This window comes from Heterodontus francisci, chromosome 1 (genome assembly GCF_036365525.1).
Source record: "Heterodontus francisci isolate sHetFra1 chromosome 1, sHetFra1.hap1, whole genome shotgun sequence".
In the NCBI taxonomy this organism is placed as follows: Eukaryota; Metazoa; Chordata; class Chondrichthyes; order Heterodontiformes; family Heterodontidae; genus Heterodontus; species Heterodontus francisci.
Window position 1 is genome coordinate 162,203,150 of NC_090371.1, and position 12,919 is coordinate 162,216,068.

The 12,919-nt window shown below is 41.1% G+C and overlaps 1 protein-coding gene across 3 annotated transcripts in view; it reads right to left on the reverse strand.

Moving 5' to 3' along the window:
• The window catches only part of cc2d2a (coiled-coil and C2 domain containing 2A), a 196,122-nt gene that overhangs the window by 125,671 nt on the left and 57,532 nt on the right, over nucleotides 1–12,919 (reverse strand). For all 3 annotated transcript variants that reach the window (XM_068037959.1, XM_068037967.1, XM_068037957.1), the window contains exons 12-14: nucleotides 12,068–12,204; nucleotides 11,824–11,955; nucleotides 4,921–5,130 (exon numbers count right to left, since the gene is read on the reverse strand). In XM_068037959.1, the coding sequence (XP_067894060.1) occupies nucleotides 4,921–5,130; nucleotides 11,824–11,955; nucleotides 12,068–12,204 (479 nt within the window). The remainder of the gene's footprint in view (nucleotides 1–4,920; nucleotides 5,131–11,823; nucleotides 11,956–12,067; nucleotides 12,205–12,919) is intronic.

Sequence of the window (12,919 nt, forward strand, 5' to 3'; positions counted from 1 at the left end):
ACTGATGTCCTTTAGGGAAGGAAATCTGCTGTCCTTACCTGGTCTGGCCTACATGTGACTCCAGACCCACAGCAATGTGGTTGACTCTTAAAATGCCCTTTGAAATGGCCTAGTAAGCCCTCAGTCAAGGGTAATTAGGGATGGGCAATAAATGCTGGCTTGGCCAGTGACGCCCACATCTCGAACGAATAAAAAAGAAGTGTCGCTCAGTTTGGGTTCCAACAGGGCCACTCAGTTCCTGACCACATTACAGCCTTGGTTCAGACATGGACAAAACAGCTGAACTCAAGAGGTGAGGTGAGAGTGACTGCCCTTTACATCAAGGCAGCATTTGACCGAGTATGGCATCAAGGAGCCCCAGCAAAACTGGAGTCAATGGGAATCAGGGGAGAATCAGGGCGGCACAGTGGCGCAGTGGTTAGCATCGCAGCCTCACAGCTCCAGGGACCCGGGTTCGATTCCAGGTACTGCCTGTGTGGAGTTTGCAAGTTCTCCCTGTGTCTGCGTGGGTTTTCTCCGGGTGCTCCGGTTTCCTCCCACAAGCCAAAAGACTTGCAGGTTGATAGGTAAATTGGCCATTATAAATTGTCACTAGTGTAGGTAGGTGGTAGGGAAATATAGGGACAGGTGGGGATGTTTGGTAGGAATATGGGATTAGTGTAGGATTAGTATAAATGGGTGGTTGATGTTCGGCACAGACTCGGTGGGCCGAAGGGCCTGTTTCAGTGCTGTATCTCTAATCTAAAAAAAAAACTCTCCGCTGGGTGAAGTCAGACCGAGCGCAAAGGAAGATGGTTCTGGTTGTTGGAGGTCAATCACCTCAGTTCCAGGACATCATTGCAGGAGTTCCTTGGGGTAGTGTCCTAGACCCAACCATCTTCAGCTACTTCATCAATGACCTTCCTTCAACCATAAGGTCAGAAGTGGGGATGTTCGTTGATGATTGCACAATGCTCAGCACCATTCGTGACTCCTCAGATACTGAAGCAGTCCGTGTAGAAATGCTGCAAGACCTCGACAAAATCCAAGCGTGGGGTGATATGTGGCAAGTAACATTCGCGCCACACAAGTACCAGGCAATGGCTATCTTGAACAAGAGATAATCTAACCATCTCCCCTTGACATTCAATGGCATTATGATCACTGAATCCTCCACTATCAACATCTTGGGGGTTACCATTGACCAGAAACTGGACCGGAGTAGTCATATAAATACCATGGTTACAAGAGCAGTTCAGGGGCTAGGAATCCTGCGGCGAGTAACTCACCTTCTGACTCCCCAAAGCCTGTCCACCATTGCAAGGCACAAGTCAGGAGTGTGATGGAATACGCTCTACTTTCCTGGTTGGGTGCAGCTCGAACAACACTCAAGCAGCTCGACACCATCCAGGACAAAGCAGTCAGTTTGATCAGCACCCCATCCACAAACATTCACTCCCTCTGCCACCTAAGCATAGTGGCAGCGGTGTGTACCATCTACAAGATGCACTGCAGCAACTCACCAAGGCTCCTTCTACAGCACCTTCCAAACCCACGACCTCTACCGCCTAGAAGGACAAGGGCAGCAGATGCATGGTAACACCATCACCTGCCAGTTCCCCTCAAAGTCACATACCATCCTGACTTGGAACTATATTATTGTTTCTTCTCTGTTGCTGGGTCAAAATCCTAACTCCCTTCCTAACAGCACTGTGGGTGTATCTACCCCACAGGGCCTGCAGTGATTCAAGAAGGTGGCTCACCACCACCTTTTCAATGGCATTTAGGGATGGGCAATAAATGCTGGCTGAGCCAGCTATGCCCACATCACATGAACAAAAAAAAGCTGCTCAATCACCCATAACACCCACTGCCTTCCAACGGCACCTTCCCATGAAAGGGCAGGAAATAACACCTGCCCTTTCACCTCCTCTCTCCCAACTGTCTTGGGCCCCAAACAATCCTTCCTGGTGGAACAGCAATTTACTTGTTCCTCTTTCAATATAGCGCACTGCTCACGCTCACGATGTAGTCTCTGCTACATTGGACAGATCAAATGTAGATTGGGTGACTGCTTTGCAGAACACTTCCATTCAGTCTGCAAGCGTGACCCCAAGCTTCCTTTTACCTGCCATTTTAATTCTCCATCCCATTCTCACTCTAACCTCTGTCCTCAGCCTCCTACAATGAAACTTAATATCAGCTCAAGGAACAACCTTCCGAACTCAACGCTGAGTTCAACAATTTCAGGTTATAACCTCTTCCGCCTTTCAGATGGCATCTCTTGGTGATGATTCTGCTCTTCCCCCTTACACCTCCTCTGGACTCATCTTTTGTTTCTCTACTTGTTCCACTAACATCTCCTCCTGCCTTGCACCATCATCCCTTTTATCATTTAATCTTTCCTGCCTTCCACCCTGTGACAAACCTTTCCTTTTGTTCTTTCACCCCTTCCCTGCCTCTGTACTTGCTTAAAATCTGTTACATCTTTAACTTTTCCAGTTCTGACAGAAGGTTAACTTTGTTTATCTCTGCATACATGCTGCCTGACCTGCTGCATATTTCTGGCATTTTCTGTATTATTTCAGATCTCCAGCATCTGCAATATTTTACTTTTGTATTTTGGTTTATTTGGGTTTGTTCAAAAAACTGAATTTTAACCAACTGTCATGCACAGAAGGAGCCATGATGAAATAAACAATGAAATGGAAGAATTCTGATTTGTTTTTTTTTAAAGTCAACTGTTAAACAAAACCACAACAAGAAGACCACCTGTACCACAGTCAAAATGGAGTAGTGGTCATGTGACACTTTCTGTACTGGAAATCAACAAACCTGGTCTGAAATAGCTCTGGGAGAATCCCTTTGAAATTGAAAAGAGCACTATTGCACTTATGACTCAATAACATGAATGAACTGACAAAAGATTCTGGAAACTGACAGACTCACAGCACAAACCAAAATTGAATAGCTGTGAAATAGCACTGTGTTAATAGAAGAGTCGCCATTCAGACATCTATCGATAGCCATGGTCTCCACATCCTGTTCCACTGGGTGGTCACACCAGGGGAGCAAGCCATGTGTCTCCTAACAGAAACTCTGATGTGATGAATTCTAACCTTAAAAAGGTAACCCGCTAGAGAGAGAGGGAAGGATCAAGCCAACACCTTCACAAAGCAATCTAACCAGGGACTGCAAAATAGATCCAGCCAAGCAAGGAAGAAGCCCTGCTGCTAATTCGACACTTCAACTTGCTGCAGCAGAGAACTTAGTGATCACCACCTCCAGTCTGAAGTTTTAACCACCAGAATATCTACAACACCTCAACAAGTTCAAGACTACAAACATCCAGGCCTGCACCTTTAAAAGAGACTGTCCTCCTGAGAAACCTCAACAAATTTATCATAAACCACGAACACGTACCTCACTTTGAAATTTACAGTACATAACCCTTTTTCTCTCTGTCTATCTATTCTTGTGTATGTGTGAACAAATGTGTGCATAGGTGAGGGTGCGTCCATTTCAGGAATTGTGTAAAATTATATAGTTATCTTTTCTTAACCTATGAGAAAGAACGCCGGTCATTTTTCTGTTTATTGGACCCTAAAAAAAAAACTTAGGGACTAACTCATTATTTTTAGCAGAACACAATTGCGGTCAGTTGGAGGGTAAACAATAGGAACCACCCACACCCCTTTCTACCTGTCTATAACACAAGAAGCTGCAAATTTTTATCATCCTGTCAACAGTTATACTGCACATACTGAACAGAGAGACCAGTCCATGTTTGAGTGCACACTGCACACGGAGGGCTGAATTTAATGGGCCCCTGGAGATGGGTTTGGAGGCGGGGGGCCTATAGAATCGTGATGGGAGGGGCCTGTCACCTTCCCATCGCAGCAGAATTTAGTTGCTGGCAGGATAGGGCAATAACAGCCTTCCCATCCCGAGGCCAACTGAAACCTTCAGTGGCTGGTAATTCAGACCCTTAAGCGACCTATTACTGGCCACTTTAGGGCCCCGTCTTTCCGCCACTGGGATTTAACCAGCGGTGGCGGAGGCCTCCGCCACACAGGGAGGTCACCCAGTAAAACAAGGTGACCTCCTTGCAGACTGGGGCGGGGGGGGGGCCTCCTCTGTGGGCAATGTGTCCCACAGAGGGCCCCTGCTGGGAAACACTCCACCTACGTTAAACCCCCTCCCCTGCACTAAGCGCCACCCTTTCCCCACACCCCCTCACCATGCTGGGGCTGCCAGTCTCGTCCCAGCAACCCCACTTCATTTACCTGGAGTCTGGGCTCCAGCAGTGGGCCTGGGTCCAAGGCCTCTCGTGGTACCGGCAGTGGCCACCGCTCCCAGTGGGGTCCTCGATTGGCTGGCTGCTCTTGGAGGCGTGATACCCGTCTTTAAAGGGATAGGGATCCTGGCGCTGGGCAGTTAATTGCCCGGGTGCTGTAGAATCATGGGGGTGTGTGGGGGAGGGTTCCAAAAGGCCAAGGTGGGGTTCCACTCACCTCTTGGGCCAGGCACCGGGAGCCCCGCCAGCACGAAAAGATCTAGCCCGAAGACTGGAATACCTAACTCTGGTAACTTCAGAGACTTCTCTGGTTCTGGATTGTAGGTATTGTATGTGACATTAGTGTAATGAATCGTGTACATTATACCATAAGCAAACATTGAAAATTAAGCATTTTGATGAATACACAGTTACAAAAGTAATGTCTTTGTCAACACATTTTGATATCAAGCTGCATTCTTGGGCCTTCATTTGATGTCCCAGTACACGTCTGAACTGAAGTTATATCACTGTCTGAAAGCTAGAAATTACATTTGAAATCTTTAACTATGAGGCTCTTCACACCTCGCTCTTATTGCTGATATGACTTTGGGGTTATACAATCACTTGTTCACAGCTACAGTCTCATAGCCAAATGTTCATACCTTGTCAGAGTAAAGGGTGGCAAGATTTTTCTGTTGTCGAAATAGATACTGGTCATAGAGCTGGGCCAATTTGGTTGCCAATACATGCTCACGACTAAACATGGGGTGGTGCGTGAACACTATGCCAGCAACATCAATGTCCAGTTGAAAGTGTCCCTGCAGTTCTGCTGAATCAGCAACGTATCGATTATTGTACTTGGACTTCTCAGCCTGCAATTGCAACATAAGCAGAATATGAAAAGATTAGGAGTATTCCACAGATTCTTTGCTTACTTACAGCCCCAGAAATTGTGACAATTTTTTTTTTAAACTTCCACTCTTCAATATATTTTAGCTATGTCAACATTAGTTATCTCAAACACACCACAGCTCAGGAAATAAAGTCATCCAAAAGCAACTTACTTTATCAATCTCACTCCCAAATAAGTTAGGAGGTTCCAAACAAGGGATTATTAACAAAAATCAAAGTGCAAGGTATTGGAGGTGACCTTGTAATATGGGTCAGTAACTGGTTGGATGATAGGAGACAGAAAATGAGGATAAAGGGTTTGTTCTCTTGTTCCTGGAATGTGAAAAGTGGTGCTCCCCAGGGATCTACAGACACCTCAGATTTTCAACATATATATAGACTTTTATTAATGGAATAGGCAATAAATGACAGCCATGCTAGCAATACCCACATTCTGAGATTGAAAAAAGTTATGGCAAATTGCAGCTTTTCAGAGGTAAAATGCACTCCAACAAAATTTTAATAGAAAATGGTCTTTCCTAGTTTCCCTAGTGGCTCCATGGATAAATTCACTGCCTAATGTGGCACTGAGCCATATAGCCTAACTCAGACAAATGTGCTGATTGCAACCAGGGGAAAAGAATGGTGGGACTACCATTAATACCAGTATCTCTATGCTTCTGAAATGAATGAAGGGGGTGCGGTGTAATACCAATCCATCATTCCTTTGTTTTAATTGCGATCCATTGGCTCCGAATTGGAAAATATGCTTGGGTAGATGGAAACAGGATCAGGCTTCGTTATAAAAACAAGAAATGTTGGAAATACTCAGCAGGTCTTGCAGCATCTGCGGAGAGAGAAGCAGAGTTAATGTTTCAGCTGAAACGTTAACTCTGCTTCTCTCTCCGCAGATGCTGGCAGACCTGAGTATTTCCAGCATTTCTTGTTTTTATTTCAAATTTCCAGCATCTGCAGTATTTTGCTTTTATTTCAGGCTTTGTTATGATCTGTTGCTTAATCACTGAATAAATACAATGGCCTTGTATCAACCCATGGTAACTTCGCCGGGAGGTTGGCGGAACCTCCGGAGAAACAATGTGAGCATTCACTCTGAGCTGTTAATGCTGTCTCTATGGGAGTTCTGCCAATTTCCGGTCAAAGTTATGGCAGGAGACCAGGTAAACTTCCATGGAAATTGGGGGCCAAGAAATTTAAAGTATAACTTTTCCTGTAACTTCACCCTTTTGCAACTGATAGTGCCCTTGGGCCTCTTAAACAAATCACAGGAGAATTCCAAGAGTAACCGACGCCTTCTCTGCCTTCCCCCTCCCTCCTACAGTAGAAGTGCTTGACTTCCTGAAAATATCATGCAGCATTCTAGGTCGAAGAAGCCAAGGAAAAAGAAAACTTCAGATGCAAGCTCATATTCTTTCAATTATCCGTCATGAAGATTTATTGCATCCAAAATGAAGCAACTAATAGTACTGTGCTTTTAGCTGGCTCTATATAAAACCATGTTTAAATACTGTGCTGGAGTGAAAGTTTTAAACTGCAGTCTTAAAAAAAAAAAGGATTGCTCCATACCTTAGTGTATCATGACTGTGTCATTTGTACCAAAATACACAATTATTGTAGGCATTGCAATTAGATCACCCTACTCATAATTGCCAGCAGTTTCTGTTACGGAACAAGTATCAGGGAATTACTTCCAGGCAATAATCTAAGCTTGAGATTCAAAATATCAGCAAACTGCTCCAGGTTTGCTCTTGTGATTTATACAATCATTTAAATGTCTCACTTTCTTTTAATTAGGTGATATGATATGAGGAAGCCACAGTCAACTGTAACAAGAATACTTGATGACTAAACTGCATGTATGAGTATTCTGCCTAAACGTGCCCCAAAGTAGCCCAAATCTATGGGGGCACAGGATTTTATATCTAGGCTATGGTTTATCTAACCAAGAATCCTTGGTGTTGACAGTGAACACCAAAAACAGAAATGCTTTATTTCTCACCATTTACAAATTTAAATCAATTTAATTGTCTTGTAATTCAGCCACTGGGGGGCTTGTTGTGCAATTCCATTATAGTCTGCTGATTGAAGCTATCTCAGAGTTTCCTGTCCAGCTAGTGCTGGCTATGTATTACTACTGTCATGAAGACCCCCACCTGCCAAGAATGAGGCATATTAATTTCATCACATGAACATTAATTTTAAACTGTTGCTGGAGTGATGAAATGACTTGTTTAAAGAGATCACCAGACATTTGCATACTAAGAGACAGTGCTTGGAGAGACAAAAGAACTGCTCACTGATTCAGTTAACAGAGATTGGTCTGGGCAATGGTGATCCACATCTTGTTGGTATAAGAGGCAGCACTACACCCCTCCACCGAGAACTGTGAAATCCACAAACTGCAGGAGTGGTTGTTCCCAAATAAGGGGTTAGTCACAGAACTAACCTACTGGGCAACTTGGAGTTTTGAATTGTGCTCACAGGACAGTTTGAAGACAGACTGCAACTGAACCTGGAACAAGAGAGCCTCTCTCCTGGCTAGCGCTCTCTCACTTTCTCACAAGCCTCCGGACCCAATGAAGTCGCTTAAACCTCAAGAGAGAAAAGACTCCTACATCGAAACAAGATTTAAGCAAGCAAGGTGGAAGTTTAAGAAAATCTGGTTGATTGATTTCTTTGCCTTACAACTGGAAAGCAGTGAACAAGGATTCACTGAGGGGGGGAGCTAAAAACAGTGTTTTTAAAATTAAACTCTGTTACTGTTAAACCAGGCAAATGGTTAGAGGGAACCCCTAGACCCCTTTCTCACCTGGTCATAACACTACGCATTGGGTAATCACCACCTTATGGCATAACTGGTATGAAGGGTTTGTGCAGAACAGAAATTCATCATGATCATCAGTGGAGCTTTTGAATGCCTCCAATTAGGTTTCTGCCCCTTCAACACCATCAAAATAACTTTAACTGAAGTAATAAATAAAGCCTTCTGTGACCGTAACCATGATGCATTATTCTCCCTTATCACCTCTGCAGCCTCTGCCACAGTTGATCACACTCCTCCAAAGCCTATCCTCTGTTGTTCAGGTCTATGGAATTGCCCTTGCTTGATCACACTGTTACCCACCTGATTGCAACCATAGCATCTCTGTCAGTGGCTTCTCTTCCCAACTCCACACCATAAACTCTGGAATTACCCAAGAATCTACCTTGACCCTTCATAACCTACACACTGTCCCTTGGTGACATCACCTACAGATGTGGAATTAACTGCCACATGCCAATAACACCCAGCTCTACCTCCACCACCGTCAAGACCCCACTGCCTTTGTGTAGTCCAACATCCTGACATGGACGAGCCGTAACTTTGTCCATTCAAATGCTGGGAAGACCAAAGTCATTGCTGTGGAATTGTTGATATTGGCAACAAACGGCATAGGTTAGATTGTTACGCTCCAGATCCTCCAATCACAAATACACGCCACAATTTTCTGGAGAAATAATTAAAATATGCCACAAAGCACATAGTGGCAGATAGGAGTGACACGGTCATTGGATATTTCTGCAGCAATGGCAAACAGCAAAGGCATTCTCTCCCAAAACAGTTCATCTTGAAAATATCGTAGTAAAGGGAAATACTTTACATACAATTGAACTGATATATTTTAAATGTATTTACTTAGAATTTAATAAAACAAATTACTTGATAAAATATGCATTATATTCCTATTGAAATTCAAAGGTACTGACTTCATGCAAAACTATCTTGCATTGTTTGGACATCTCATCAGTATTTACAGCTCTCTGTTGCTTCATTTAAAACAGGTGAAATGTAGCACTATAAATCAATTCAACTGAAAAAAAGTACATAAAAATAAATAATGTTGACAATGTGAGAATAGCAAACTTCCTAAGTGGTGGGATACATCTGTACATGCATGAAATTGTCAGATGTGCTCTTTCTTTTCCCTTGGTGAGATGCCATAACCAAGACTCATTCTGCCTTTTCAGATGGATATTAAAAATCCCATGGAATGTTCAAAGAAAGGCAGAGTTCTCCCTTACCAACATTCCTCCCTCAACAACACCAGCAAAAGCAAATTAACTTGCCATCATTCCATTTGCTGTTTATGGGACTTTGCTGTGCACTAACTGGCTGTCAAATTTGCGACATAAGCAAATTAACTGACAGCAAATCTCCGTGCCCTTTTTATTTAAATTTAAATATTGTTCTCCAATAATAAATTTAAGTAGTTAAGAAAGTAAAGTGACCTCTTTGCATTTTCTCTCTCCACTGCACCATCAAGCAGGGTAAGCAGCCAATCACACTGAAGCATTCTCAGACAATAAACTAGGAAGCAAAATACAATGAATACCTGTCACTTTTAATTAAATTTTACAGAGAGCAAAATAAATGATTTGGGTAGAAGCTGGAATATCAAACAGACTTTAGAAAATGTGGATTTTTTTTTTTATTGTAATGGAAAATTTCAGTATTAGTTTTTCAGGACCAGAGAGGCTTTTCGGCAGTAATTATGAACTTAGTTGCCATTAGAAAACAGGCTCACCTTATTCAACAAACTGTAACTTTTTCAAGGGTTTTTACAGCAAGCCTAATAGGGTAAAAGGGCAATTTTCATCAGTTCAGTGATTTCTAATTGATTGTAGTTTGCGAGGACTTCAACAGTTAGTGCACCCTCTGAAGCACGGAATCACTGACAACTTCTGAATTTCCACATTTAACTGTGCATATGCAGACTTCAGAGGTTTCTGTCAGTTTCACAGAGTAAGGACAGTGAATGCTGACAGTTTCACCGCCATTACTATTGCAAAATTCAGACCTCCAAAAAGAGATAGTAGATAGAGGACACTGTAAACAACAATTTGCAATTACATAGCACCTTTGGCATAGAAACAATGCTAAAAAGCATTTCACATATGCATAATGAACAAATGGACATCAAACCAAAGAAGGAGCTATTAGCAGGGTTGAATAAAAGCTTTTTTTAAGGAAGGTATTTCAGAAAGAGAGGGAGGTGTAAGTGTTTGAATGGATTATGGAGGGAATTTCAGAGAATGAACCATTACAATAATTAAACAATTGATCTCCTGTGACATTGTTTTCTTTAATAAAATTAAGTGATAAAGTTAGCAGTCTGAAAGGTTGCTTGTTATAACTAAAATATCAGCACAACACTTTGAATTACAGTATTGGTAACATTAACTTCTATATGTTAAGGTACACATTGAGGATGTCAAACTTGTATGCAAAGAGTGGCTTGCATAAATTGGACAATATATTTAATTTGAATATTAATTCTGAGCTTAATAGATAATTTTATGATTGCATTCCTGGTGTGGTGCTCTGTAGGCTGGGTTTGTATTTGGTTTCAGATATCAGTTGGCCCCACAGGAGTTAAATGGATGTAAAACTCACTAGTGACCTAAACACCTAAATCGCTGCTATGCATCCCCAGTGGTTGAAGTTCTGCACCAGGAGTCAAAATTCATTGGATTAACCCTTGGGAGCCAGCTGACTTGGAGGCTGCACTAATTATTTGAACACTTTCAGTTTAAATTCATTTAATTCAGTAATAGGAGGCCCCACTGATCAAGTTTTAGTCAATAATCGATAACGTTCGATTAGGATGCTCAATTTGCTGATTCATGGAATTCAGATTATGCGCAGAGAAACCACATCTCACCGAAACCGTGCATTGTCCTGAGCTCCCAGGTGCATTTTCCCTACTGCATCCTAGTCAAATTTTCAGGTCTGTATATTTGGTGAGAGTTTAATCACAGTCATATTGTAAGCATAAAGATTATATAATGTTTATTTTAATTCAGTATTAAGTTACACGCCTTTCAAATCTAGTTTTGATTCTATAGATGTGCTGATTTACCATACATCTTTCCACTAATGCAGCTTGAGAATTCAAATCCTTAACAGTCATTTAAGAAAATTACTCTCTTTGCAGATCTATTGTTTTCTGGCGATATCATAGCCCAGATCCAATCATTTCCATGAGGAACTTGCAACAAGAAAGTCAAGGCACTGATCTTAAATGCTTTCCCTAAATGCTCAAACTCATCCCAATCATTTTAATTGATTATCAAATTATTCTTGGAGAACTATTTTTGCCTCAAATTGTGTGAAGGAAATTTGAAATACATAAAAGTATACATAATATAGCATGAATTACTTTAAAAAGATTAATGGTCTGTTTGGGCTATTAACTATATATTATCTTGGTACTGAAACATTATTGGTGGGCTGCTCTGGCGTCTTATTAGTCATGATACAAAATGTTGGTACACCAAAGAATCTTAGTCTGGGTAGAGAGAAGGGAAATCAAGGCTGGAAGTGTTGATTTAGAGTCAGCCCCACCATCTGGACACCCTTGAATTGAAGAAACAAACTACAATTTGAAAGCCTTCCCTTACATCAATAATCCTATATTAGGTCTGCATATAACTGAATTTACCTGAAACGTTTTAGTGTTCCAGTTTTTTCTTGTCAATACTTTGCTCTAATGATATTTGAATAATAATTTAGTTCCAGGAATGGATAAACTTTCAATTACATAAACTATGTAATATATTTTAGAATTATTTTTAGGCTGTAAAAAAAGTCATTGTATTATAATGGTTTTACTTACCTTTTTATAGAGAGTTTCTATTGCAGGATACACTTTTTCATGGAGTGAGAAGATGGGAGGTCTGGTTTGGGTATGTTTAATAGGGTTAGCTAAGGCTATAATTCTGCCATCACTTCCAAACCATTTCTTGCCCTAGGATGGTGAAAGAAAATGTTTTTGCTGAAGCAGATAAACAAAAGATTTTATTAAAATGTAATTAGTAATTTTAACAAAAAGGGGAAACCTTTATGTTTGTTTGACCTACCTCTTCATTTTTAAGTAGACGATTCTCTAGAATGTTCTGGTTCGATTTGGAAACTTTTGGTCTTTCTCCTACATATATGCCTTCATCTTCAAGAAATCGTGGCTGCGTATTTTCAGGAACCTTCTCCGATGTAGACACTGAACATCAAGAATACAACTTTGATAAAGATATCCTGCTCATGGGAAAGCACTAAAAAAAGTCAAAAATCCCCACTTTGTTGGATAGGGAATAATAAACCTACATAACTCCATGAAACCCATGTGGATTAATTCCATACTGACATCAGACAATCCCAACAAGTCCTCAAACAGGACTCAATTGAGCATCCAGTTCATGAGCAATTATCGGTTTTAGTCAGTGCTCAGCAAACTACAATAAACCTGAAAAGGATTTTAATATTTTATGTGATAGCTTGAACATAACCAAAAGCACCTTGAGAAAAGGCTCTTCTCAAACTTCTGAATTATGTTGCGTTACAAACACACCATTAATATCGACACTATCAAAATCTTATGTCTACACACACTTCTTCTCTGTACCACTTGGCTTCCTGTTGTAATATTTTTGTCATACCTTGTGCAAATTTTTTCTATTAAAATTTCTATGAACAGATTTATAATGGAAAATGTCTATGTAAACATCTAAACTCCATGATGACTCCATTTATTCAGTCTAAAGCTCAAGTACTCAACTGTACTAGCTGGACCACACTGCAATATTATTAATGAACTTGTTAAAATATACATGAGATTTTTCTGTCTGGCATTTTTACAAAGGCTTAAGTAACTCCTAATTTTAAATGGGTTTACTTCATTAAAATAGTGATTAGAAGAATTCCAGACAACTGTTCAT